Consider the following 27,384-nt stretch of genomic DNA (forward strand, 5'->3'; position numbering starts at 1 on the left):
CCACTTTTTCCCTCAATTCCACTCAAATTTACCTATTAATTCCTTTTTCCCTCACATTTACCTACTAAGTCCACTTTTTCCCCAAAATTTACCCATTAATTCCCTTTCCCCCCCCATTTACCTATTAAGTCCACTTTTTCCCCTCACATTTACCTATTAAGTCCACTTTTCCCCTCACATTTCCCTACTAAGTCCACTTTTTCCGTCAAATTTCCCTATTAATTCCCCTTTTCCCCTCACATTTACCTATTAAGTCCACTTTTTCCCTCAATTCCGCTCAAATTTCCCTATTAATTCCCTTTTCCCTCAAATTTCCCTGTTAAGTCCACTTTTTCCCTCACTTTTGCTCAAATTTCCCTATTAATTCCACTTTTCCCCTCACATTTACCTATTAAGTCCACTTTTTCCCCTCACATTTCCCTATTAAGTCCAATTTTCCCCTCAATTCCGCTCAAATTTACCCATTAATTCCCCTTTTTCCCTCAATTCCTCTCAAATTTCCCTATTAATTCCCCTTTTTCCCCTCACATTTACCTATTAAGTCCAGTTTTTCCTCACATTTCCCTATTAATTCCCCTTTTTCCCTCACATTTCCCTATTAATTCCCCTTTTTCCCTCACATTTCCCTATTAATTCCCCTTTTTCCCTCACATTTCCCTATTAATTCCCCTTTTTCCCTCACATTTCCCTATTAATTCCCCTTTTTCCCTCACATTTCCCTATTAGTCCAGTTTTCCCCTCAAATTCACCTATTAATTCCCCTTTTTCCCTCAATTCCGCTCAAATTCACCTATTAATTCCCCTTTTTCCCTCAATTCCGCTCAAATTTACCCATTAATTCCCCTTTTCCCCCATCTCTTTCGCTCAAATTTCCCTATTAATTCCCCTTTTTCCCTCGAATTTCCCTATTAATTCCCCTTTTTCCCTCAAATTTCCCTATTAATTCCCCTTTTTCCCTCGAATTTCCCTATTAATTCCCCTTTTTCCCTCAATCCCGCTCAAATTTACCCAGTAAATCCACTTTTCCCTCCTCCTCAGCCCAACCCCTCACTAAACTCCCCCTTTCCCGCCTTCAAACACCACCAAAACCCACAAATTCCTCCTTAAATCCCAATTTTCTCCCTAAAACACCTCGAAATCCGCAAGAAATTATCTATTTTATATCTATAAAAGCCACTTAAGCAGCCAAATTCCTCCTTAAATCCCCCCTTTTCCCCCTAAAGCAGCAAAAAACGATAAACTTATATATAAAAACCCCCCAAAACCAGCTTTTTTTTCACCCTTTCCCCCTTCTCCGGCCAAAATTAACATTTTTAATTAAATCCTCGGTATTTTTATCTAATTTTAATTAAATACCGGGTGTTTTCCTGCTGCTTTAATTAAAACCTGGGGGGGTTTATTGTGTTTTAAAACTAAACCTCGCTTAATTTTGCGTTTTTCAGCAAATCCCGCTTATTTTAGCGAGATTTTTAAAGTTTTTCCCTGTAAATCTAAAAAAAAATCGAACTTATTAATTAATAATACTTATTAACAGCTTATTAATTAATAATACTTATTAAAAGCCGCACAGTTTACCGCCTTTAACAGCACCGAGGAGTTTGAAGCCTGAAACCGGTGGAGAAAAGGGAGGGAAATTATAAATTAGGAATAAATCTTCATTACCCATCCTTAAAAATAATTAGAAAAACCCAGAAACACGAAGTTTTATTACGGATTAAAACTCGAATCGAGGTGTTTTCGTTTGAAAAACTAAACCCATCCCGAGGGTTGGGGGGGGGGTGAAACCGGCTCCCGGCGTCTTCGCTCGCTGAGAGGGGAAAATACCTTCGAAAAAAAGGGAGAAAAACGAGTCAAAACGCAGAAAAGTTCATTAAATTCACTCAAATGAACCCTAAATTAACCAAATCGATTAACATCGAGCAGGGAAATTAAGGGATTAATTAATTTAAGGGTGTTTTTTAGGATGGGGGGGGTGTGAGGAGGAAGCGGGAGTGTTGATGGGGGAGGTTTTTGAGGCAAAAAACTCATGAAGAAAAGCTGGGAATTAATTAATATCCCGCCCGCTGCGACCAATTAACCAATTAAATTAATTAAAGATGAAGAAAGATTTAAAATCGTGAAGTTAAAGGGGGGGAAACAGCCCCTCACAGCGCGCCCCCCCCCCCCCCCCCCCCCCCGCCCCTCCGAACACGTTTTCCCGCCAACGGCTCCGCCTGAGGCGACCGGTTTCATCGCCTCATGGATCCCGCCTCAGGCAACCGGTCTCGTCGCCTCAGGGATCCCGCCGCTTCCCGCCTCAGGGAACCGGTCTCCTCGCCTCAGGGGACCCCCCCACCCCCTCACCGCCTCAAGGATCCCGGCTCTTCCCAGCTCAGGGGACCCGCTCACCGCCCCCCCCCCCCCCCCCGCCTCTCATCGCCTCAGGGGGACCCCGCCTGAGAGACCCGATCTCTCTTCCCGCCCCCCCCAACCCCCCCACCCCATTCCCGCTGTGCGACCCCGCAAATACCGCCGGGAGCCCACGGAGCCTTCTCCCGGCGGGTGAAGAAAAAGCCGCTTCCTTTTCTCTCCGACACCGCTAAAACCCCGATTCGCCCTCAGCTGGCGGCGATGGGGGGAACGCGGGTCGGTACCGCCACCACCCACCCACGATCCTCACTCACCGCCGGCCAGCAGCACACTGAGCCGCGGCGCCGACCCGCCACCCCCCCCTCCGCCCTCCCATTGGCCGCCGCGCTCAGCCCCGCACGCCCATTGGCCGCCGCGCTCAGCTCCGCACGCCCATTGGCCGCCGAGCTCAGCTCCGCCCGCCCCCTTGGGAAGGAGCCGGGAGGGAGGGGGAGGGAGGGATACCGCGCATGCGCAGCTCCTGCTGGAGCCAGGCCACGCCCCATGGGGGTTAATGAGCCCTTAGCCCCGCCCACAGGGGGTTAATTACCCCCTAGACACACCCCATGGGGTTAATTAGCCCCATAAACCCACCCCGCAGGAGTTAATTACTCCCTAGACCCACCCCATGTGGTTTATTAGCCCCATAAACCCACCCCACATGGGTTAATTACCCCCTAGACCCACCCAATGGGGTTAATTAGCCCCATAGTCCCACCCACAGGGGGTTAATTACCCCACTAGAACCACCCTTATGAGCTTAATTAGCCCTGTAGCCCCACCCCATATGGTTAATTACCCCTTTAAGCCCCACCCCATGGGCTTAATTAGCATTTTAGCCCTGCCCCCAAGGCTTAATTAGTCCCTTAGCCACACCCCATAGGCTTTATTAATCCTTATCCCCACCCCATAAGGCTAATTAACCCCATAGATCCACCCCCATGGCCTCAATTAGCCTGATAGCTTTAATTACCCCTCTCCAACCACCCCCTATGGGCTTAATTACCCCCATAACCCCACCCAATGGGCTTAATTAACCCCTTAGCCCCGCCCCATAGGCTTAATTAACCCCCATAGTCCAAGCCCCCAGGCTTAATTAGCTCGACAACCCAACCCCAGGGGTTAATTACCCCCCATAACCCCACCCCTAAGGCTTAATTACCCCCAGGGTTAAGGGGCGTGGCCTCCTGAGGGGGGAGGGGCTTCAGGGGCCGTATCCTCCTTCTCCTTCTCCTCCTCCTCCCGCCATGTGACCTCCACCTCATCCGTCCGGTACCTTGGAGAGGGGTCAAAGGTGAAAGGTCAAAGGTCAGGCATCTGATGGGGGGGTTGGGGATAAGGGAGGAGGCGTGGCCTCACCTCTGGGTGATCCCTGATTGGGCGAGCTCGGTGATTTGCCCCACCCTCAGCATCTCCCAGCCGGCCTGGGCGATCATGGCCCCGTTGTCCACGCAGTACCTGGGGAGGGGGTGTGGACAATTTGGGGGGGGGGGGTGTGGGCTATGGGGAGGTCCCCACACACCCACCCACCAGCTATAGGTCACGTTCCCCCCACCAAACCTCTCATCCATAGGGCAGAGAACAGCCCCCCGAGCCTGGCACATGGTCCTGAGCATCTCCTGGAGCCGCTGGTTACCTGGGGAAGGGGAGAGGGGAAGGGAAGAGAGTGGATGGGGCTTAACACAAGCCCCACCCCCAACCAACCCCACCCCTCATAGGAAAATATGAGGATGGGTAGAAATGGCATCCCAGGGTTAAGCCCCCCCCTAACCCCCCACCCCATAGGCAGAGGTGAGGCTGGGTAGACCTGGCATCCCTGGGTTAAGCCCCCCCCTAAGCCCCCACCCCATAGAGACACATGATGCTGGGTAGACATGGCATCCCTGGGTTAAGCCCCCGCTAACCCCCCACCCCATAGGGACACATGATGCTGGGTAGACATGGCATCCCTGGGTTAAGCCCCCACCCCATAGGGAGACATGAGGCTGGGTAGACCTGGCATCCCAGGGTTAAGCCCCCCCCTAACCCCCCACCCCATAGGCAGAGGTGAGGCTGGGTAGACCTGGCATCCCTGGGTTAAGCCCCCCCTAACCCCCCACCCCATAGGGACACATGATGCTGGGTAGACATGGCATCCCTTTTTAAGCCCCCCCCCCCAAGCCCCCACACCATAGGGAAACACGATGCTGGGTAGACATGGCATCCCTGGGTTAAGCCCCCTCCCCATAGGGAGACATGATGCTGGGTAGACATGGCATCCCACGGTTAAGCCCCCCCAACCCCCCACCCCATAGGGACATATGATGTAGACATGGCATCCCTGGGTTAAGCCCCCTCCCCATAGGGAGACATGAGGATGGGTAGACCTGGCATCCCAGGGTTAAGCCCCCCCCTAACCCCCCACCCCATAGGGAGACATGAGGCTGGGTAGACATGGCATCCCAGGGTTAAGTCCCCCCTAAGCCCCCACCCCATAGGGAAACACGATGCTGGGTAGACATGGCATCCCTGGGTTAAGCCCCCCCCCCCAACCCCCCTCCCCATAGGGACACATGAGGCTGGATAGACATGGCATCCCTGGACTAAGCCCCCACCCATAGGGAGACATGAGACTGGGTAGACCTGGCATCCCTGGGTTAAGCCCCCCCTAACCCCCCACCCCATAGGGACACATGAGGCTGGGTAGACCTGGCATCCCTGGGTTAAGCCCCCCCCAAGCCCCCTCCCCATAAGGACACATGCTGCTGGGTAGACCTGGCATCCGTGGGTTAAGCCCCGCCCCCTGGACTCACAGGCCACGCCCCCAACCAGTAGCAGCTCCCGGGTGCGGGTGAGCGCCAGCGCCCGCTCCGTCACCTCAGCCAGCATGGCAAAGGCCGTCTCCTGACCAGTAAGAACCAGTAAGGACCAGTTACCCACCAGGGACCCACCAGGGAACCCCCCAGGGACCTCCCAGTTACCTCCCAGTAAAAACCAGTTACCTCCCAGTAACCCCCAGTGACCCCCTGTTACCTCCCAGTAACCCCCAGTAACCTCCAGTTACCTCCCAGTGCCTCCCAGTCACCTCCCAGTGACCCCCAGTTACCTCCCAGTAACCCCCAGTAACCCCCAGTTACCTTCCAGTGCCTCCCAGTTACCTCCCACTTCCTCCCAGTGACCCCGTTACCTCCCAGTGCCTCCCAGCTACCTCCCAGTGACCCCCAGTTACCTCCCAGTAACCCCCAGTAACCCCCACTTTCCTCCCAGTGACCCCCAGTTACCTCCCAGTAACTCCCAGTAACCCCCAGTTACCTCCCAGTAACCCCCAGTGACCCCCTGTTACCTCCCAGTAACCCCCAGTTACCTCCCAGTGACCCCCAGTTAGCCCCCAGTAACCCCCAGTTACCTCCCAGTGCCTCCCAGTTACCTCCCAGTGACCCCCAGTTACCCCCAGTAACCCCCAGTTACCTCCCAGTCCCTCCCAATCCCCTCCCAGTCCCTCCCAATCCCCTCCCAACCCCTCCCAATCCCCTCCCAACCCCTCCCAGTCCCCTCCCAGCCCCTCCCAGTGCCTCCCAGTGCCTCCCAGTACCTGCACAGAGAAGCACAGGTCCTCAGGTGTCGCCTCCCCTGTCTCCAACACCTTGGGGGCCAAAGCCTGCAGAGGGGGATTTAACCCCCCCCATAGGGTTTTAGGGACCCCCCCAGATCTTGGGGACCCCCCCAGATCTTGGGGGACCCCCTCAGGGTCCCAGAACCCCCCCCCAAATTGGGGGTCCCCCCCCAGGGTGCCAGGACCCCCCCCCCAATTCAACCCCCCCCCGAGCTTAGTGGAGCCCCCATAGGGATTTAACCCCCCCCATAGGGTTTTAGGGACCCCCCCTCACTTTTGGGGACCCCCCCAGATCTTGGGGGACCCCCTCAGGGTCCCAGAACCCCCCCCCAAATTGGGGGTCCCCCCCCAGGGTGCCAAGACCCCCCCCCCAATCCAACCCCCCCCCTGAGCTTAGTGGAGCCCCCATAGGGATTTAACCCCCCCCATAGGGTTTTAGGGACCCCCCCCAATTTTGGGGACACCCCCAGATCTTGGGGGACCCCCCCAGGGTCCCAGAACCCCCCCCCAAATTGGGGGTCCCCCCCCAGGGTGCCAAGACCCCCCCCCCAATTCAACCCCCCCCCTGAGCTTAGTGGAGCCCCCATAGGGATTTAACCCCCCCCATAGGGTTTTAGGGACCCCCCCCAATTTTGGGGACCCCCCCAGATCTTGGGGGACCCCCCCAGGGTCCCAGAACCCCCCCCCAAATTGGGGGTCCCCCCCCCCTACCTGGAGGCGGGAGAGGAGCCCCGAGAAGGACACGTCCAGCCCCTTCACTACGTAGGGCAGCTCCAGCAGGCGCCGCCCCCTATGGAGAAGCCACGCCCCCTCCTTCAAACCGCGCCCGCTGATTGGCTGAGCCCCTCAGCAAGCCACGCCCCCCTCCCTAGAGACGCACCCTGATTGGTCAAGCCGCACAGCAAGCCACGCCCACTTCACGCCCAGCCTAAGCCACGCCCCCGTCTGGAACGGAGGCTCCTCATTGGCTGAGCCAACTCCCGTGGCCACGCCCCCTCGTCCTTAAGCCACGCCCCCTCCTCGCTGAGCCCCCCCCCCCTCCCAGGGAGTCTCCAGTGACCTCCCAGTGACTCCCAGTTGCCTCCCAGTAACACCCCAGTGGCTCCCAGTAACCACCCAGTGACCACCCAGTGACACCCCAGAGCCCTCCCAGTGGCTCCCAGTAAGCCCCCAGTGACTCCCAGTGACTCCCAGTGCTTCCCAGTGCCTCCCAGTTCCCTCCCAGTGGCTCCCAGTAAGCCCCCAGTGACTCCCAGTTCCCTCCCAGTAACCACCCAGTGGCTCCCAGTAACCACCCAGTGACTCCCAGTGACTCCCAGTAACCACCCAGTGCCTCCCCAGTGGCTCCCAGTGACTCCCCAGTGACTCCCAGTGCCACCCAGTGCCTCCCAGTGACCTCCCAGTAACACCCCAGTTACCCACCAGTAACCACCAGTTACTTCCCAGTGACCGCCAGTTCCCCCCAGTGCTTCCCAGTTACCACCCAGTACCTCCCAATCCCTTCCCACTGTCTCCCAGTTACCTCCCAGTGACCCTCCAGTACCTCCCAGTGACCATCCAGTGACTCCCAGTTCCTCCCAGTTACCTCCCAGTGCCTCCCAGTAAACCCCTAATCCCCTCCCAGTCCCCCACAATCCCCTCCCAGTCCCTCCCAATCCCCTCCCAGTCCCTCCCAGTCCCTCCCAATCCCCTCCCAGTCCCTCCCAATCCCCTCCCAATCCCCTCCCAGTCCCTTCCAGTCCCTCCCAGTTCACCTGCGCGCCAGCAGCTCCACGTTATACCCCGGGCTGGGCTGGTTGGAGATCTGCCAAGGGGGAGGGGTCAGAGCAGAGGGAGACTGGGAGGGGACTGGGAGGGACTGGGAGGGACTGGGAGGCACTAGGAGGGACAGGGAGGGACTGGGAGGGACTGGGAGGGAATGGGAGTGACTGGGAGGGGATTGGGAGGGACTGGGTGGGACTGGGAGGGACTGGGAGGGACTGGGAGGCACTGCGAGTTAGTGGGAAGGCACTGGGAAGGGACTGGGATGCACTGGGAGGGACTGGGAGTTACTGGGAGGCACTGGAAGGGGAATGGGAGGGGACTGGGAGTCACTGGGAGGGGACTGGGTGGGGACTGGGAGGGGCTGGGAGGGGACTGGGAGGGGCTGGGAGGAACTGGGAGGGGACTGGGAGGCACTGGGAAGGGACTGGGAAGGCACTGGGAGGGGACTGGGAGGGGACTGGGAGGGGACTGGGAGTCACTGAGAGGGGACTGGGAGGCACTGGGAGGCACTGGGAGGCACTGGGAGGGGACTGGGAGGGGACTGGGTGGGACTGGGAGGGACTGGGATGCACTGGGAGGGCAGTGGGTGGCACTGGGAGGCACTGGGAGGGGACTGGGAGTCACTGGGAGGCACTGGGAGGGGACTGGGAGGCACTGGGAGGGGACTGGGAGTCACTGGGAGGCACTGGGAGCGGACTGGGAGGCACTGGGAGGGGACTGGGAGGCACTGGAAGGCACTGGGAGGGGACAGGGGGCTGGGTGGGCGTGTCCAGGGGCTGTGATTGACAGCTGGCTCAGCCAATGGGAGGGTTCCTAGCCCATGGGGCGTGTTCAGGGGCTCTGATTGACAGCTGGCTCAGCCAATGGGGGGTTTCCTAGCCCAGGGGGCGTGTCCAGGGGCTGTGATTGACAGGTGGGTCAGCCAATGGGGGGTTTCCTAGCCCAGGGGGCGTGTCTAGGGGCTGTGATTGACAGCTGGCTCAGCCAATGGGAGGGTTCCTAGCCCATGGGGCGTGTTCAGGGGCTCTGATTGACACCTGCCTCAGCCAATGGGGGTTTCCTAGCCCAGAGGGCGTGTCCAGGGGCTCTGATTGACAGCTGGCTCAGCCAATAGGGGCTTTCCTGGCCCAGGGGGCGTGTCCAGGGGCTGTGATTGACAGCTGGCTCAGCCAATGGGGGGGTTACCTGCAGCAGCCGGGCCACCCGGTCCAGGCAGTTGCCCACAGCCAGGTCCAGGGTCTCCCCCAGGATGCGGTAGCGGCGCCGGGAGTAGGAGATCACCTGGCCCGCCCAGTAAGGACCAGTTAGAGACCAGGAACACCCCTCCCAGGGCCTCCCAGCGCCTCCCAGGGACTCCCAGTCCCCTCCCAGTGCCCTCAATCCCCTCCCAGTAACCCCCCAGTGCCTCCCAGTCCCCTCCCAGTAACCCCCAGTCCCCTCCCAGTGCCCCCCCAGTGCCTCCCAGTGCCTCCCAGTCCCCTCCCAGTGCCCTCAATCCCCTCCCAGTAACCCCCAGTTACCTCCCAGTGCCTCCCAGTGCCTCCCAATCCCCTCCCAGTGCCCCCCAGTGCCTCCCACTGCCTCCCAGTAACCCCCCAGTGCCTCCCAGTAACCCCCAGTTACCTCCCAGTGCCCCCCTAGTGACTCCCAGTGACTCCCAGTGCCCCCCAGTGCCTCCCAGTTACCTCCCAGTGTCTCCCAGTGTCCCCCAGTGCCTCCCAGTTACCTCCCAATCCCTTCCCAGTGACTCCCAGTTACCTCCCAGTGCCCCCCAACCCCTCCCAATCCCCTCCCAATCCCCTCCCACTCCCTCCCAATCCCTCCCACTCCTTCCCAATCCCCTCCCAATCCCTCCCACTCCCTCCCAATCCCCTCCCAGTCCCTCCCAATCCCCTCCCAGTCCCTCCCAGTCCCTCCCAATCCCCTCCCAGTCCCTCCCAATCCCCTCCCAGTCCCTCCCAATCCCCTCCCAACCCCTCCCAATCCCCTCCCATTCCCTCCCAGTCCCTCCCAATCCCCTCCAATCCCCTCCCAATCCCCTCCCAGTCCCCCCCAATCCCCTCCAATCCCCTCCCAATCCCTCCCAATCCCCTCCAATCCCCTCCCAATCCCCTCCCAGTCCCTCCCAGTCCCTCCCAACCCCTCCCAATCCCCTCCCATTCCCTCCCAGTCCCTCCCAGTCCCCTCCAATCCCCTCCCAGTCCCTCCCAATCCCCTCCAAACCCCTCCAATCCCCTCCCAGTCCCTCCCAGCCCCTCCCAATCCCCTCCCACTCCCTCCCAATCCCTCCCAATCCCTCCCAGTGCCCTCCCCACCCACCTGGGTGTTGCCCCCGCTGACGTAGAGCACCAGGGGGTCCCCCCCTCCCCCCAGCAGCCGCCCCATCTCGATGTGCCCCACGCAGTGATTGACCCCCAGGAGGGGGAGGTGCCAGAGCTGGGACAGGGTCCGGGCGGCCGCCGCCACCACCGCCAGGGGCCAGCCCAGCCCTGGGCCTGGGGGTGGTGGTGACGTCATCGGTGACGTCATCGCGGTGAGGTCGTCGCGGTCGGCGGAGAGGTCGTGGGAGGGGAAAAAAGGCGGGGGGAGAGAGGGTTTGGGGGCTAATTAGTATGTTAATTAGGCCTTTTAAAGGCTAATTAGAGGGATATGTGGTCATTAAGAGTCAGAAGTGGTGTGACATCATCATGACATCATCATGACATCATGATGACATCATCATGACGTCATCACAATTGGAAAGGGGAACGTGGTAAATGGGAGAGAAAAGGGGGTGGGGGAGAGGGTTTAGGGCCTAATTAACAAGCTAATTACAAGGCTGAGAGGCTAATTAGTGCCCTATCTGGTCATTAAGACCCAGAGGGGGTGTGTGACACCATCATGACATCATCATGACATCATCATGACATCATGACGTCATCGTAGGGGGTGAGCGCGGTGTCATCCCGGGGTGAAGGGAGAGAAAAGGGGGTGGGGAGAGAGGGTTTGGGACCTAATTAGTATGCTAATTAGGGGTTTGACAGGCTAATTAGAGAGATATGTGGTCATTAAGAGTCAGAGCTGGTGTGATGTCATCGTGACGTCATCATGACATCATGATGACATCATCATTATAGCACCACAATGGGGGGGGCAACGTGGTAATGGGAGAGAAAAGGGGGTGGGAGAGAGGGTTTGGGGGCTAATTAGTATGCTAATTAGGGCTTTGATAGGGTAATTAGAGGGATTTGTGGTCATTAAGACCCGGTCCTATGATGACATCATTGTGACATCATGATGACATCATCATGACATCATCATTACAGCATCACAATTTGGGGGGGAACGTGGTAATGGGAGAGAAAAGGGGGTGGGAGAGAGGGTTTGGGACCCAATTAGTATGCTAATTAGGGCTTTGACAGGGTAATTAGAGAGATATGTGGTCATTAAGAGTCAGAGCTGGTGTGACGTCATCGTGACATCATCATGACATCATGATGACATCATCATGACGTCATCACAATTGGGGGGGGAACGTGGTAATGGGAGAGAAAAGGGGGTGGGAAGAGGGTTTGGGGGCTAATTAGTATGCTAATTAGGGCTTTGATAGGGTAATTAGAGGGATATGTGGTCATTGAGACCTGGTTCTGTCATGACATCATCATGATATCATGATGACATCATCGTGACATCATCATGACGTCATCGTAGGGGGTGACGGTGGCGTCATCCCGGGGTGAAGGGAGAGAAAAGGGGGGGGGGAGAGAGGGTTTGGGGCCTAATTAGTATGCTAATTAGGGCTTTGATAGGGTAATTAGAGGGATATGTGGTCATTGAGACCTGGTCCTGTCATGGCATCATCATGACGTCATCATCACATCATCATGACGTCATCATGACATCATCATAATGGGGGGGCGTGGTAACGGGTGAGAAAAGGGGGTGGGAAGAAGGTTTGGGGCCTAATTAGTATGTTAATTAGGGCTTTGATAGGGTAATTAGAGGGATATGTGGTCATTAAGACCTGGTTCTGTCATGACATCATCATGACATCATCATGACATCATCATGACATCATGATGACGTCATCGTAGGGGGTGAGCGTGGTGTCATCCCGGGGTGAGGGGAGAGAAAAGGGGGGGGGGAGAGAGGGTTTGGGACCCAATTAGTATGCTAATTAGGGCTTTGATAGGGTAATTAGAGGGATATGTGGTCATTAAGACCCAGTTCTGTCATGACATCATCATGACATCATCATGACATCATCATGATGTCATCGTAGGGGGTGAGGGTGGCGTCACCCTGAGGTGAGGGGAGAGAAAAGGGGGGTGGGGGAGAGGGTTTCGGACCCAATTAGTATGCTAATTAGGGCTTTGAAAGGCTAATTAGAGGGATATGTGGTCATTAAGACCCGGTCCTGTCATGACATCATCATGACGTCATCGTGACATCATCATGACATCATCACAATTGGAAAGGGGAACGTGGTAATGGGAGAGAAAAGGGGGTGGGAAGAGGGTTTAGGGCCTAATTAATATGCTAATTAGAAGGCTGAGAGGCTAATTAGACTCCTATGTGGTCATTAAGACCCAGAACTGGTGTGACACCATCATGACGTCATCATGACATCATCATGACGTCATCGTAGGGGGTGACGGTGGCGTCATCCCGGGGTGAGGGGAGAGAAAAGGGGGGTGGGGGAGAGGGTTTGGGGGCTAATTAGTATGCTAATTAGGGCTTTGATAGGGTAATTAGAGGGATATGTGGTCATTAAGACCTGGTCCTATCATGACATCATCATGACGTCATCATCACATCATCACAAGGGGGGGGCGACATGGTAATGTGAGAGAAAAGGGGGTGAGGGAGAGGGTTTAGGACCTAATTAGTATGCTAATTAGGGCTTTGATAGGGTAATTAGAGGGATATGTGGTCATTAAGACCCGGTCCTGTCATGACATCATCATGACGTCATTATGACATCATCATGACATCATCACAATTGGAAAGGGGAACGTGGTAACGGGAGAGAAAAGGGGGTGGGAAGAGGGTTTAGGGCCTAATTAATATGCTAATTAGAAGGCTGAGAGGCTAATTAGACTCCTATGTGGTAATTAAGACCCAGAGAGGGTGTGTGACACCATCGTGACGTCATCATGACATCATCATGACGTCATCGTAGGGGGTGAGGGTGGCGTCATCCCGGGGTGAGGGGAGAGAAAAGGGGGTGGGGGAGAGGGTTTGGGGCCTAATTAGTATGCTAATTAGGGGTTTGACAGGCTAATTAGAGAGATATGTGGTCATTAAGAGTCAGAGCTGGTGTGATGTCATCGTGACATCATCATGACATCATGATGACATCATCATGACATCATCACAATGGGGGGGGAACGTGGTAATGGGAGAGAAAAGGGGGTGGGAAGAAGGTTTGGGGCCTAATTAGTATGTTAATTAGGGCTTTGATAGGGTAATTAGAGGGATATGTGGTCATTAAGACCTGGTTCTGTCATGACATCATCATGACATCATCATGACATCATCATGATGTCATCGTAGGGGGTGAGGGTGGCGTCACCCTGAGGTGAGGGGAGAGAAAAGGGGGGTGGGGGAGAGGGTTTCGGACCCAATTAGTATGCTAATTAGGGGTTTGACAGGGTAATTAGAGTCCTATGTGGTCATTAAGAACCAGAGCTGGTGTGACATCATCATGACATCATCATGACATCATCATTACAGCATCAACATTAGTGGGGGAACAGGGTAGTGGGAGAGAAAAGGGGGTGGCAAGAGGGTTTAGGGCCTAATTAATATGCTAATTAGAAGGCTGAGAGGCTAATTAGACTCCTATGTGGTAATTAAGACCCAGAGGTGGTGTGTGACACCATGGTGACGTCATCATGACATCATCATGACATCGTCACCATGGCGACGATCCCATCGCTGGGGGAGGAAATGGGGGGAGAGAAGAGGGTTTGGGCTTAATTAGTATGTTAATTAGGGCTTTGATAGGGTAATTAGAGGGATATGTGGTCATTGAGACCTGGTTCTGTCATGACATCATCATGACATCATCATGACATCATGATGACATCATCATGGGGGGTGAGCGCGGTGTCATCCCGGGGTGAAGGGAGAGAAAAGGGGGTGGGAGAGAGTTTGGGACCTAATTAGTATGCTAATTAGGGCTTTGATAGGCTAATTAGAGGGATATGTGGTCATTAAGACCTGGTCCTGTCATGACATCATCATGACGTCATCATGACATCATCGTGACATCATCATGACGTCATCACAATTGGAAAGGGGAACGTGGTAAATGGGAGAGAAAAGGGGGTGGGGGAGAGGGTTTAGGGCCTAATTAATATGCTAATTAGAAGGCTGAGAGGCTAATTAGACTCCTATGTGGTAATTAAGACTCAGGGGGGGTGTGATGTCATCATGACATCATCATGACATCATCATGACGTCATCACCATGGCAACAATGAGATGCTAATTAGAGGCTAATGAGGCTTTGGCTCTGCTAATTAGATGCTAATTAGGGTAGGGATGCTAATTAGGGGAGGGGGGAGGGGTAGATAACGTGGTGCTGGTGACCTGGCTGCTAATTATATGCTAATTAGATGTTAATTAGCCTGGGTAGGGCGCTAATTAAAGGCTAAAGGGGCCTTTCCCATGCTAATTAGCTGCTAATTAGACTAGAGAGTGGGGGGGAAGGAGGGGGAAGGGGCAGGTAACGAGGTGCTGATGACCTGTATGCTAATGAGATGCTAATTAGAGACTAATTAGCTGCTAATTAACCTGGGTGAGGTGCTAATTAGAGGCTTGTGGGGCCTTTCCCACGCTAATTAGGTGTTAATTAGGGCGGGGAGGGAGATCTGAAGAGGGGGGAGGGGCGGATAACAAGGGTTCTGGTGACCTGCATGCTAATTATATGCTAATGAGATGCTAATTAGCCATGATTAGATGCTAATTAGAGCCTTGTGGGGCCTTTCCCACGCTAATTAGGTGCTAATTAGAGTGGAGAGTGGGATGGGAGGAGGGGGGAGGGGCAGATAACGTGGTGCTGGTGACCTGCATGCTAATTATATGCTAATTATATGCTAATTAGCCCTGATGAGATGCTAATTAGAGGCTTGTGGGGCCTTTCCCATGCTAATTAGGTGCTAATTAGGGCGGGGAGGGAGATCTGAAGAGGGGGTGGGGCGGATAACAAGGTTCTGATGACCTGTATGCTAATTATATGCTAATTATATGCTAATTAGAGGCTAATTAGAGGCTAGACCGTCTGGATGAGACACTAATTAGAGGCTAAAGGGGCCTTTCCCACGCTAATTAGGTGTTAATTAGGGCGGGGAGGGAGATCTGAAGAGGGGGGAGGGGCGGATAACAAGGTTCTGGTGACCTGCATGCTAATTATATGCTAATGATATGCTAATTAGCCCTGATTAGATGCTAATTAGAGGCTTGTGGGGCCTTTCCCACGCTAATTAGGTGTTAATTAGGGGGGGGAAACGAGATCTGAGGAGGGGGGAGGGGCGGATCAGGAGGTTCTGGCGCCCTGGTGGGGGTTAAGGAGCCGCTAATGAGATGCTAATGAGATGCTAATGAGGGGTCCCCGGGGGTACCTCTGGTGAAGGCGACGGCGTCCAGGTCCCCGGGGCCGATCCCGGCGTCGGCCAGAGCGGCGCCCACCAGCCCCAACAGCGCCCCCCGGTGGTGGAGGCCTGTGGGGCCCGGGGCGAAGCCTTTGGGGGGGAGGGAGGGGGAATGACGTCATCGAGGGGGGTTGTGACGTCATCGAGGGGGTTGTGAGGTCAGAAGGGGGTGGGGAGAGGTGGGAAGGGGGGGGAGGACATAGGGGGAGGGGGGGGGAGGGGTTGGGGAGGGGGTGGAGGGGGTGGGTGATGTCATAGGGCGGGGGGGGTGATGTCATAGGGGTGGTGACGTCATGGGGGCAGGAGGTGATGTCATAGGGGGCGGGAAGTGATGTCATAGGGGGAGGGAAGAGGGAGGGGTGGTAGAAATGGGGGGAGGGGGGTTATGACATCATAGTAAGGGGGGGAGGTGATGTCACACAGGGGGGGTGGGGAAGGGGATGGGTGATGTCATAGGGCGGGGGGGTGATGTCATAGGGACTGATGACGTCATAGGGGGCAGGAAGTGATGTCATAGGGGGAGGGAAGGCTGAGGGGAGGTGGCACTGGGGGGAGGGGGGTTATGACATAGTAATGGGGGGAGGTGATGTCACACAGGGGGTTGGGGAAGGGGGGTGATGTCATAGGGGATGATGACGTCATAGGGGGCAGGAAGTGATGTCATAGGGGAGGGAAGGCTGAGGGGTGGGGGCAATGGGGGGAGGGGCTATGACATCATAGTAATGGGGGGGAGGTGATGTCACACAGGGGGTGGGGAAGGGGGGTGATGTCATAGGGCGGGGGGGTGATGTCATAGGGGATGATGACGTCATAGAGGGGGGGCAGGAAGTGATGTCACAGAGGGGGGAGGAAAGACGGGGGGGGGCTGTGACATCATATAAGGGGGGGGAGGGGGTGACATCACCGGGGTAGGGGTGGGGTCTGTTGGGCAGGTTGTGACATCACTGGTGACGTCACACACGGGGGGGGGGGGGGTGACGTCATAAGCGGGTGATGACGTCATAAGGGGGGAGTGATGACGTCATAAGGGGAGGGATTGGAAAGGAGAAGGGGGGGTTGGGGGGGTGGGGGGCGGGGTGGGGGGAGGGGCAGCGACGTCTCAGAGGGCGGGGGAGGAGCCGCGGAGGGGGGTGGGGGGGTTGTGACGTCACAGGGCCGGGGGAAATGACGTCATAGGGCAGGGAAGTGACATCATAGGGCGGGGGGAGTGACGTCATCGGGTGGAATCACACCCGGGGGGGGGGAAATCCCACCCGGGGGGGGGGTTGTGACGTCACAGGGGGGGATTTAAGGGGGTGGGGGGAGGGGAAGGGGGAGGAAGTGACGTCACTTTACCGTGCCCGGGCGGCGTGACGTAGGTGGCGCGGCGGTTGCTGAGGATGACGCCGTCCCTCACCACCCCCGCCCCCACCTTGTTAGCCGAACCCTCCAGCCCCAGCACCGTGGGCATCGTGACGTCAGAGGCCACGTCACCAGCCGCCTCCTCCAGCCGCCTCCTCCAGCCGCCGCTTCCCCTCCTTACACACACTTCCGGCGCTGGAGAAACGCGTCACTTCCGGTGTGCCGCGCTGCCCTTTCCCCCCCCCCTCTCCCTATCCGGCTTCTTCCGCTTCCGCCCACACAGCGCCCCCCCCTACGCCTAGAGAGAGGCGCCCGCTGATTGGTCAACTCGAACCTGGCGCCATGAGCCGAGCGCGCTGATTGGCTGCCGCGCTGGGGATGGGGAGGGGGACGGGAAGGGGAGGGGCCGCAGCGATGCCGAAGCGCAGCCGGAGCCGCGCGGACTCGGGTGAGGCCCCAGTAAACGCCCAGTATAACCCAGTTACCGCCCAGTAACCGGCCCCGGGACCCCTCCAGGCGGCTTCCCCACCCCCCAAAACCCCCCGGACCCCCCCCCAGTCCCTCCCAGTTGCTCCCAGTCCCCTCCCAGTCCCATCCCAGTAGCTCCCAGTAGCTCCCAGTAGCTCCCAGTATCTCCCAGTTACCCCAGTAATAGCCCATGAGAGCCCCAAGGACCCCCCCATCCCGTCCCAGTAGCTCCCAGTCCCTCCCAGTCCCTCCCAGTCCCCTCCCAGTCCCTCCCAGTAGCTTCCAGTAAGTCCCAGTAGCTCCCAGTTACCCCAGTATAACCCAGTTACTGTCCAGTAACCGCCCCCGGGACCCCTCCAGGCGGCTTCCCCGACCCCAAAAACCCCCCGGACCCCCCCCAGTCCCTCCCAGTTGCTCCCAGTCCCTTCCCAGTAACTCCCAGTAGCTCCCAGTAGCTCCCAGTTACCCCAGTATCCCCCAGTAATAGCCCCTCAGACCCCTAAGGACCCCCCCATCCCGTACCAGTAGCTCCCAGTCCCTCCCAGTCCCTCCCAGTCCCTTCCCAGTCCCTCCCAGTAGCTCCCAGTAACTCCCAGTAGCTCCCAGTTACCCCAATATAACCCAGTTACCGCCCAGTAACCGGCCCCGGGACCCCTCCAGGCGGCTTCCCCGACCCCCAAAACCCCCCGGACCCCCCCCAGTCCCTCCCAGTCCCTCCCAGTTGCTCCCAGTCCCCTCCCAGTCCCATCCCAGTAGCTCCCAGTAGCTCCCAGTTACCCCAGTAATAGCCCCTCAGACGCCAAAAGACCCCCTCATCCCCCCCCAGTCCCTCCCAGTAGCTCCCAGTCCCTCCCAGTCCCTCCCAGTCCCCTCCCAGTCCCCCCCAGTGCCTCCCAGTAACTCCCAGTAGCTCCCAGTTACCCCAGTATAACCCAGTTACCGCCCAGTAACCGGCCCCGGGACCCCCCCAGGCGGCTTCCCCACCCCCCAAAACCCCCCGGACCCCCCCCAGTCCCTCCCAGTTGCTCCCAGTCCCATCCCAGTCCCTTCCCAGTAACTCCCAGTAGCTCCCAGTAGCTCCCAGTTACCCCAGTATCCCCCAGTAATAGCCCCTCAGACCCCCAAGGACCCCCCCATCCCGTCCCAGTAGCTCCCAGTCCCCTCCCAGTGCCTCCCAGTAACTCCCAGTAGCTCCCAGTGCCTCCCAGTAACTCCCAGTAGCTCCCAGGGACCCCTCCCAGTAACTCCCAGTCCCTCCCAGTCACCCCTAATCCCCTCCCAGAGACCCCCAGTAGCTCCCAGTGCCTCCCAGTTACTCCCCAGTAACTCCCAGTCGCTCCCAGTTCCCCTTTGTCCCCTTCCCAGTCCCTCCCAGTGCCTCCCAGTCCCTCCCAGTCCCCTCCCAGTCCCTCCCAGTCCTTCCCAGTAACTCCCAGTCCCTCCCAGTCCCCTCCCAGTCCCTCCCAGTAACCCCCAGTCCCCTCCCAGACTGTCCCAGTTGCCTCCCAGTGCCTCCCAGTGACTCCCAGTGCCCTTTAATCCCCCCAAGTCCCTCCCAGTCCCTCCCAGTTGCCTCCCAGTCCCCTCCCAGTCCCTCCCCAGTGTCTCCCAGTGCCCTTTAATCCCCTCCCAGTCCCTCCCAGTCCCTCCCAGTGTCTCCCAGTGACTCCCAGTGTCTCCCAGTTGCCTCCCAGTCCCCTCCCAGTGCCTCCCAGTGCCCTTTAATCCCCTCCCAGTCCCTCCCAGTCACCTTTACTCCACCCCCAAGTCCCTCCCAGTCCCTCCCAGTCCCTTCCCAGTGTCTCCCAGTCCCTCCCAATCCCTCCCAGTGCCTCCCAGTGTCTCCCAGTTGCCTCCCAGTCCCCTCCCAGTGACTCCCAGTCTCTTCCAGTGCCCTTTAATCCCCTCCCAGTCCCTCCCAGTGCCTCCCAGTGACCTTTAATCCCCTCCCAGTCCCTCCCAGTCCCTCCCAGTTCCCTCCCAATCCCCCTCCCAGTCCCTCTCAGTGCCTCCCAGTCTCTCCCAGTCCCCTCCCAGTGTCTCCCAGTCCCCTCCCAGTGTCTCCCAGTTGCCTCCCAGTGTCTCCCAGTCCCCTCCCAGTGACTCCCAGTCACTTCCAGTGACCTTTAATCCCCTCCCAGTCCCTCCCAGTCCCTCCCAGTGCCTCCCAGTGTCTCCCAGTTGCCTCCCAGCGCCTCCCAATCCCCTCCCAGTCCCTCCCAGTGTCTCCCAGTTGCCTCCCAGTCCCCTCCCAGTCCCTCCCAGTGCCTCCCAATCCCCTCCCAGTGCCTCCCAGTGAATCCCAGTCACTTCCAGTGACCTTTAATCCCCTCCCAGTCCTCCCCAAGTCCCTCCCAGTCCCTCCCAGTGCCCCCCAAGTCCCTCCCAGTGTCTCCCAGTGACTCCCAGTGTCTCCCAGTTGCCTCCCAGTGCCTCCCAGTGCCTCCCAGTGCTCTTTAATCCCCTCCCAGTCCCTCCCAGTCACCTTTACTCCACCCCGAAGTCCCTCCCAGTCCCTTCCCAGTGCCTCCCAGTCCCTCCCAATCCCTCCCAGTGCCTCCCAGTGTCTCCCAGTTGCCTCCCAGTCCCCTCCCAGTCCCTCCCAGTCCCCTCCCAGTCCCTCCCAGTCCCTCTCAGTCCCTCCCAGTCCCTCTCAGTCCCTCCCAGTCCCCTCCCAGTGCCTCCCAGTCCCTCCCAGTCTCTCCCAGTCCCTCCCAGTCCCTCCCAGTCCCTCCCAATCCCCTCCCAGTCCCTCCCAGTCCCCTCCCAGTCCCTCCCAGTGACTCCCAGTCCCTCCCAGTCCCTCCCAGTCCCTCCCAGTGCCCCCCAATCCCCTCCCAGTCCCTCCCAGTCCCTCCCAGTCCCTCCCAGTCCCCCCACTAACCCTCCCCCCCCCCCCCCTCCAGAGGCCGCCCCTCCCCCCAAGTCCCGGCGCAAACCGGAAGGGGAGGAGCCGGCGCTCTACCTGGACCCGCCCCTACGGGAAGTGACGTCATCGGGGCGGCGCTACACCTTCAAGGTCACTTCCTGGAACGTGGACGGGCTGCGGGCCTGGGTCCGGAAGGGCGGGCTCAAGGTGAGGCCGCCGGCCAATGGGAGGCCGGCGCCGGGCGGAAGTGGCCAATGGGAGGCCGGGGGGTGGTGATTGAAGGCGGAAGCGGCCAATAGGAGGGGAGGGAGTGGGGATTGAAGGCGGAAGCGGCCAATGGGAGGGGAAGGGGTGGGGTTTAAGGGCGGAAGTGGCCTGTAGGAGGGGAGGGGGCGGGTGTTAAGGGCGGAAGTGGCCAATGGGAGGCCAGGGGGGTGGTGATTGAGGGGGGAAGTGGCCAATGGGAGGCCAGGGGGGTGGTGATTGAGGGGGGAAGTGGCCAATGGGAGGCGAGGGGCCTACTGGGAGGGGGTTAGGGGGGACTGGGAGTTACTGGGAGGGGGCTGGGGGTGACTGGGAGGCACTGGGAGCTACTGGGACGGGGGTTGGGGTTACTGGGAGGTACTGGGAGGGGGTTAGGGGTGACTGGGAGGCACTGGGAAGGGGTTAGGGGTGACTGGGAGGCACTGGGAGGCACTGGGAGGGGGTTAGGGGTGACTGGGAGGCACTGGGAGCTACTGGGAGGGGGCTAGGGGTGACTGGGAGGCACTGGGAGGGGGTTAGGGGTGACTGGGAGGCACTGGGAGTCACTGGGAGGGGTCTAGGGGTGACTGGGAGGCACTGGGAGGGGGTTAGGGGTGACGGGGAAGGAGTTAGGGGTGACTGGGAGGGGTTTAGGGGTGACTGGGAGGCACTGGGGGTTACTGGAAGGGTGTTAGGGATGACTGGGAAGCACTGGGAGCTACTGGGAGGGGGTTAGGGGTGAGTGGGGGTAACTGGGAGGGGGTTAGGGGTAACTGGGAGGCACTGGGGGTTACTGGGAGGGGGTTAGGGCTGACTGGGAGCGGTTTAGGGGTGACTGGGAGGCACTGGGAGGGGGTTAGGGGTGATTTGGAGGCACTGGGAGCTACTGGGAAGGGGGTAGGGGTGACTGGGAGAGGGTTAGGGGTGACTGGGAGGGCATTAGAGGTTACTGGGAGGGGGTTAGGGGTTACTGGGAGGCACTGGGAGCTACTGGGAGGGGGTTAGGTTTGACTGGGAGGGGGTTAGGGGTTACTGGGAAGCACTGGGAGCTACTGAGAGGGGGGTTAGGGGTGACTGGGAGGCACTGGGAGGTACTGGGAGGGGATTGGGGTGACTGGGAGGCACTGGGAGGGGGTTAGGGGTTACTGGGAGGCACTGGGAGTCACTGGGAGGGGGGTTGGGGTGACTGGGAGGGGGCTAGATGTAACTGGGAGGGGGTTAGGGCTTACTGGGGGTAACTGGGAGGGGATTAGGGGTTACTGGGAGGGGGTTAGGGGTTACTGGGAGCAACTGGGAGTGGTTAGGGCTGACTGGGATGGGGCTAGTGGTAACTGGGTGGGGGTTAGGGCTTACTGGGGGTAACTGGGAGGGGGTTAGGGGTTACTGGGAGGAGGTTAGGACTTACTGGGGGTAACTGGGATGGGGCTAGGGGTAACTGGGAGGGAGTTAGGGTTTACTGGGAGTTACTGGGAGGGGGGGTGGGGTAGCTGGGGGTTACTGGGAGGGTTTAGGGGTAACTGGGAGGGGGTCAGGAGTAACTGGGAGGGGGTTAGTGCTTACTGGGGCTAACTGGTTTGGGGTCAGGCCTAACTGGGAGGGGTTTAGCTCTTACTGGGGCTGCCTGGGGGTTACTGGGAGGGCTAACTGGGAGGCTCCACCCCCCCCTAATCTCTCTCCCCTCCCAACAGTGGGTGCTGGAAGAGGCCCCGGACGTGCTGTGTCTGCAGGAGACCAAATGTGGGGAGGGGTCGGTGCCCCCCGAGGTTCGGGGGCTCTCCCAGTACCCCCACCAGTACTGGGCCAGCGCCGAGGGGCGGCCGGGCTACAGCGGGGTGGGGCTGCTGGCCAAGACCCGGCCCCTGCGCGTCACCTACGGCATCGGTGAGGCAGCCCAGTACCTCCCAGTAACCCCCAGTTAGCCCTAACCCCCTCCCAGTTACCCCTAACCCCCTCCCAGTTACCCTAAAACCCCTCCCAGTTAGCCCTAACCCCAAACCAGTAACTCCCAGTTACCTCTAATGCCTTCCCAGTTATCCTAAAGCCCCTCCCAGTAACCCCTATCCCCAAACCAGTAAGTCCCAGTTACCCCTAATGCCCTCCCAGTTACCCCTAACCCCAAACCAGTAAGTCCCAGTTACCCCAAATCCCTTTCCAGTTACTCTAAAACCCCTCCCAGTTACCCCTAATCCCAAACCAGTAACTCCCAGTTACCCCTAACCCCCTCCCAGTTACCCCTAACCCTAAACCAGTAACTCCCAGTTACCCTAAAACCCTTCCCAGTTACCCCTAATCCCAAACCAGTAACTCCCAGTTACGCTAAAACCCCTCCCAGTCACCCCTAACCCCAAACCAGTAACCACCAGTAACCCCTAACCACAAACCAGTTACCTTAAAACCCCTCCCAGTTACCCCTAACCCCCAACCAGTAACTCCCAGTAACCCCAAATCCTCTTCCAGTTACCCTAAACCCCTCCCAGTAACCCCTTAACCCCAAACCAGTAACTCCCAGTAACCCCTAACCCCCTCCCAGTTACCACCAGTCACCCCTAAGCCCCTCCCAGCCCCTCCCAGTCCCCTCCCAGTACCCCCACCAGTACTGGGCCAGCGTCGAGGGGCGGCCGGGCTACAGCGGGGTGGGGCTGCTGGCCAAGACCCGGCCCCTGCGCGTCACCTACGGCATCGGTGAGGCAGCCCAGTACCTCCCAGTACCTCCCAGTAACTCCCAGTTAGCCCTAACCCCCTCCCAGTTACCCTAAAACCCTTCCCAGTTAGCCCTAACCCCAAACCAGTAACTCCCAGTTACCCCAAATCCCCTCCCAGTTACCCCTAACCCCAAACCAGTAACCCCTAACCCCAAACCAGTAACTCCCAGTTAGCTCTAATGCCTTCCCAGTTACCCTAAAGCCCTTCCCAGTTACCCCTAACCCCAAACCAGTAACTCCCAGTTACCCTAAAACCCCTCCCAGTCACCCCTAACCCCAAACCAGTAACTCCCAGTAACCCCTAACCGCAAACCAGTTACCTTAAACCCCATCCCAGTAATCCCTAACCCCAAACCAGTAACTCCCAGTTGCCCCTAATGCCTTCCCAGTTACCCTAACCCCCTCCCAGTTACCCCTAATCCCAAACCAGTAACTCCCAGTTACCCTAAAACCCCTCCCAGTCACCCCTAACCCCAAACCAGTAACTCCCAGTTACCCTAAAACCCCTCCCAGTTAACCCTAACTCCAAACCAGTAACTCCCAGTTACCCTAAAACCCTTCCCAGTAAGCCCTCAGCCCAAACCAGTAACTCCCAGTTACCCCTAATCCCCTCCCAGTTGCCCTAAAGCCCCTCCCAGTAACCCCTAACCCCAAACCAGTAACTCCCAGTAACCCCTAAGCCCAAACCAGTAACTCCCAGTTACTCCTAATCCTGTCCCAGTCAATCCCAGTGCCTCCCAATCCCCTCCTAGTGCCTCCCAGTGTCTCCCAGTGCCTCCCAGTCCCCTCCCAGTGCCTCCCAATCCCCTCCCAGTCCCTCCCAGTCCCCCCCAATCCCCTCCCAGTGCCTCCCAGTTACCTCCCAGTGCCTCCCAGTTACCTCCCAGTGCCTCCCAGTCCCCTCCCAGTGCCTCTCAGTTTCCTCCCAGTGTCTCCCAGTGCCTCCCAATCCCCTCCCAGTCCCTCCCAGTCCCTCCCAGTCCCTTCCCAGTGCCTCCCAGTCCATTCCCAGTGCCTCCCAGTGACTCCCAGTCCCCTCCCAGTGCCTCCCAATCCCCTCCCAGTGCCTCCCAGTCCCCTGCCAGTGCCTCTCAGTTTCCTCCCAGTGTCTCCCAGTGCCTCCCAATCCCCTCCCAGTCCCTCCCAGTCCCTCCCAGTCCCTTCCCAGTGCCTCCCAGTCCATTCCCAGTGCCTCCCAGTGACTCCCAGTCCCCTCCCAGTGCCTCCCAGTGCCTCCCAGTGCCTCCCAGTCCACTCCCAATGCCTCCCAGTCCCTTCCTAGTTGCCTCACAGTGCCTCCCAGTGCCTTCCAGTGCCCTCCCAGTCCCTCCCAGTGCCTCCCAATCCCCTCCCAGTGCCTCCCAGTCCCTCCCAGTCCCCCCAGTAACCCCCATTCCCCCCCCCCCAGGCGAGGAGGAGCACGACCGCGAGGGCCGGGTGATCACGGCCCAGTGCCCGACCCTCCCAGTGCCTCCCAGTGCCTCCCAGTGCCTCCCAGTGCCTCCCAGTGCCCTCCCAGTGCCTCCCAATCCCCTCCCAGTGCCTCCCAGTGCCTCCCAGTGCCTCCCAGTGCCTCCCAATCCCCTCCCAGTGCCTCCCAGTGCCTCCCAATCCCCTCCCAGTGCCTCCCAGTTCCTCCCAGTGCCTCCCAGTGCCCTCCCAGTGCCTCCCAGTGCCCTCCCAGTGCCTCCCAGTCCCTTCCCAGTGCGTCCCAGTGCCCTCCCAGTTGCCTCCCAGTCCATTCCCAGTTGCCTCCCAGTGCCCTCCCAGTGCCTCCCAATGACTCCCAGTGCCTCCCAGTCCCTTCCCAGTGCCTCCCAGTCCCTTCCGAGTTGTCTCCCAGTGCCTCCCAGTTCATTCCCAGTTCCCTCCCAGTGCCTCCCAGTGCCTCCCAATCCCCTCCCAATGCCTCCCAGTGTCTCCCAGTGCCTCCCAGTGCCTCCCAGTCCCTCCCAATCCCCTCCCAGTGTCTCCCAGTCCCCTCCCAGTGCCTCCCAGTTACCTCCCAGTGTCTCCCAGTGCCCTCCCAGTGCCTCCCAGTCCCTCCCAATCCCCTCCCAATGCCTCCCAGTGTCTCCCAGTGCCTCCCAGTGCCTCCCAGTCCCCCCACTAACCCCCATTCCCCCCCCCCCAGGCGAGGAGGAGCACGACCGCGAGGGCCGGGTGATCACGGCCGAGTGCCCGACCCTCCCAGTGCCTCCCAGTGCCTCCCAGTGCCTCCCAATCCCCTCCCAGTGCCTCCCAGTGCCTCCCAGTGCCCTCCCAGTGCCTCCCAGTGCCTCCCAATCCCCTCCCAGTCCCTCCCAATCCCCTCCCAATGCCTCCCAGTGTCTCCCAGTGCCTCCCAGTGCCTCCCAATCCCCTCCCAGTGCCTCCCAATCCCCTCCCAGTGCCTCCCAGTCCCTCCCAGTCCCCTCCCACTCCCTCCCACTCCCTCCCAGTCCCTCCCAGTGCCTCCCAGTCCCTCCCAGTCCCTCCCAGTAACCCCATTATCCCCCCCCCCAGGCGAGGAGGAGCACGACCGCGAGGGCCGGGTGATCACGGCCGAGTGCCCGACCCTCCCAGTGCCTCCCAGTGCCTCCCAGTGCCTCCCAGTGCCTCCCAGTGCCTCCCAGTCCCCTCCCAATCCCCTCCCAGTGCCTCCCAGTGCCTCCCAATCCCCTCCCAGTGCCTCCCAGTCCCTTCCCAGTGCCTCCCAGTGCCTTCCCAGTTGTCTCCCAGTGCCTCCCAGTGCCCTCCCAGTGTCTTCCAGTGTCCATTCCCAGTTGCCTCCCAGTGCCCTCCCAGTGCCTCCCAGTTACCTCCCAGTGCCTCCCAGTGCCTCCCAATCCCCTCCCAATGCCTCCCAGTGCCTCCCAGTCCCCTCCCAGTGCCTCCCAGTCCCTTCCCAGTGCGTCCCAGTGCCCTCCCAGTTGCCTCCCAGTCCATTCCCAGTTGCCTCCCAGTGCCCTCCCAGTGCCTCCCAATGACTCCCAGTGCCTCCCAGTCCCTTCCCAGTGCCTCCCAGTCCCTCCCAATCCCCTCCCAGTGTCTCCCAGTCCCCTCCCAGTGCCTCCCAGTTACCTCCCAGTGTCTCCCAGTGCCCTCCCAGTGCCTCCCAGTCCCTCCCAATCCCCTCCCAATGCCTCCCAGTGTCTCCCAGTGCCTCCCAGTGCCTCCCAGTCCCTCCCAATCCCCTCCCAGTGTCTCCCAGTCCCCTCCCAGTGCCTCCCAGTTACCTCCCAGTGTCTCCCAGTCCCTTCCCAGTGCCTCCCAGTGCCTCACACTCCCTCCCAATCCCCTCCCAGTGCCTCCCAATCCCTCCCAGTCCCTCCCAGTCCCCCCAGTAACCCCATTCCCCCCCCCCCAGGCGAGGAGGAGCACGACCGCGAGGGCCGGGTGATCACGGCCGAGTGCCCGACCCTCCCAGTGCCTCCCAGTGCCCTCCCAGTGCCTCCCAGTGCCTCCCAGTCCCCTCCCAGTGCCTCCCAGTGCCTCCCAATCCCCTCCCAGTCCATTCCCAGTTGCCTCCCAGTGCCCTCCCAGTGCCTCCCGGTGCCTCCCAATCCCCTCCCAGTCCATTCCCAGTTGCCTCCCAGTTCCCTCCCAGTCCCTCCCAGTCCCTCCCAGTGCCTCCCAGTCCCTCCCAATCCCCTCCCAGTGCCTCCCAGTCCCTTCCCAGTGCCTCCCAGTGCCTCCCAGTGCCTTCCAATCTCCTCCAGTGCCTCCCAGTGCCTCCCAGTCCCTCCCAGTGCCTCCCAATCCCCTCCCAGTGCCTCCCAATCCCCTCCCAGTCCCTCCCAGTCCCCTCCCAGTCCATTCCCAGTTGCCTCCCAATCCTCTCCCAGTGCCTCCCAGTGCCTTCCCAGTGTCTCCCAGTGCTTCCCAGTGTCTCCCAGTGCCCTCCCAGTCCCTCCCAGTCCCTCCCAATCCCCTCCCAGTGCCTCCCAGTCCACTCCCAGTGCCTCCCAGTCCCTTCCTAGTTGCCTCCCAGTTACCTCCCAGTGCCTCCCAGTCCCTCCCAGCCCCTCCCAATCCCCTCCCAGTCCCTCCCAATCCCCTCCCAGTGCCTCCCACTCCCTCCCACTCCCTCCCAATCCCCTCCCAGTCCCTCCCAGTCCCCCCACTAACCCCATCTCCCCCCCCCCCAGGCGAGGAGGAGCACGACCGCGAGGGCCGGGTGATCACGGCCGAGTGCCCGACCCTCCCAGTGCCTCCCAGTGCCCTCCCAGTGCCTCCCAGTGCCTCCCAGTCCCTTCCCAGTGCCTCCCAATCCCCTCCCAATGCCTCCCAGTGCCTCCCAGTGCCCTCCCAGTCCATTCCCAGTTGCCTCCCAGTGCCCTCCCAGTGCCTCCCAGTGCCTCCCAGTCCCCTCCCAGTCCATTCCCAGTTGCCTCCCAGT

At 59.3% G+C, this 27,384-nt stretch overlaps 3 protein-coding genes across 5 annotated transcripts in view; 2 read left to right on the forward strand and 1 right to left on the reverse strand.

Annotated features, from left to right (window-relative positions):
- Nucleotides 1-1,559: 1,559 nt before the first annotated feature.
- On the reverse strand, nt 1,560-17,218 carry OSGEP (O-sialoglycoprotein endopeptidase; the record flags this gene model as incomplete). 3 transcript variants are annotated; one of them, XR_014617952.1, is made up of 13 exons in its annotated part: nt 16,716-16,916; nt 15,351-15,470; nt 10,064-10,239; nt 8,930-9,025; nt 7,735-7,784; nt 6,692-6,770; nt 5,960-6,025; nt 5,181-5,271; nt 3,949-4,024; nt 3,748-3,846; nt 3,551-3,664; nt 1,712-1,824; nt 1,560-1,605 (listed from the first exon to the last, which is right to left on the reverse strand). XR_014617952.1 is itself a non-coding variant. In XM_084277855.1 (12 exons), exons 1-11 carry the CDS (start codon nt 16,828-16,830, stop codon nt 3,559-3,561), a joined length of 1,074 nt encoding a protein of 357 aa, XP_084133981.1. In that variant the 5' UTR covers nt 16,831-16,957. The 3 variants fall into 3 exon arrangements, 2 of the variants coding, with proteins under 2 accessions (XP_084133981.1, XP_084133982.1); XM_084277855.1 differs by lacking the exon at nt 1,560-1,605 and having other exon boundaries at nt 1,676-1,824; nt 16,716-16,957; XM_084277856.1 differs by lacking the exons at nt 1,560-1,605; nt 1,712-1,824; nt 3,551-3,664 and adding an exon at nt 17,056-17,218 and having other exon boundaries at nt 3,744-3,846.
- APEX1 (apurinic/apyrimidinic endodeoxyribonuclease 1) lies at nt 17,136-22,339 on the forward strand (the record flags this gene model as incomplete). The annotated part of the gene is made up of 3 exons (XM_084277849.1): nt 17,136-17,169; nt 20,096-20,265; nt 21,990-22,339. The coding sequence occupies 3 exons, from the start codon at nt 17,136-17,138 to the stop codon at nt 22,218-22,220; spliced, it is 435 nt and encodes a 144-aa protein (XP_084133975.1). The 3' UTR covers nt 22,221-22,339.
- Nucleotides 22,340-22,392: 53 nt separating this feature from the next.
- Nucleotides 22,393-27,384, forward strand: part of NPHS1 (NPHS1 adhesion molecule, nephrin) — a gene marked incomplete at both ends in the record, with an annotated part of 26,855 nt that continues 21,863 nt past the window's right edge. Inside the window, 7 exon segments of the mRNA XM_084277850.1 lie at nt 22,393-22,424; nt 22,832-22,983; nt 24,412-24,480; nt 25,138-25,206; nt 25,509-25,577; nt 26,353-26,421; nt 27,134-27,192. Of these exon segments, the coding sequence (XP_084133976.1) occupies nt 22,393-22,424; nt 22,832-22,983; nt 24,412-24,480; nt 25,138-25,206; nt 25,509-25,577; nt 26,353-26,421; nt 27,134-27,192 (519 nt within the window).

The sequence above is a fragment of the Gallinula chloropus genome (assembly GCF_964237585.1).
Source record: "Gallinula chloropus genome assembly, chromosome: 37".
NCBI lineage: Eukaryota > Metazoa > Chordata > Aves > Gruiformes > Rallidae > Gallinula > Gallinula chloropus.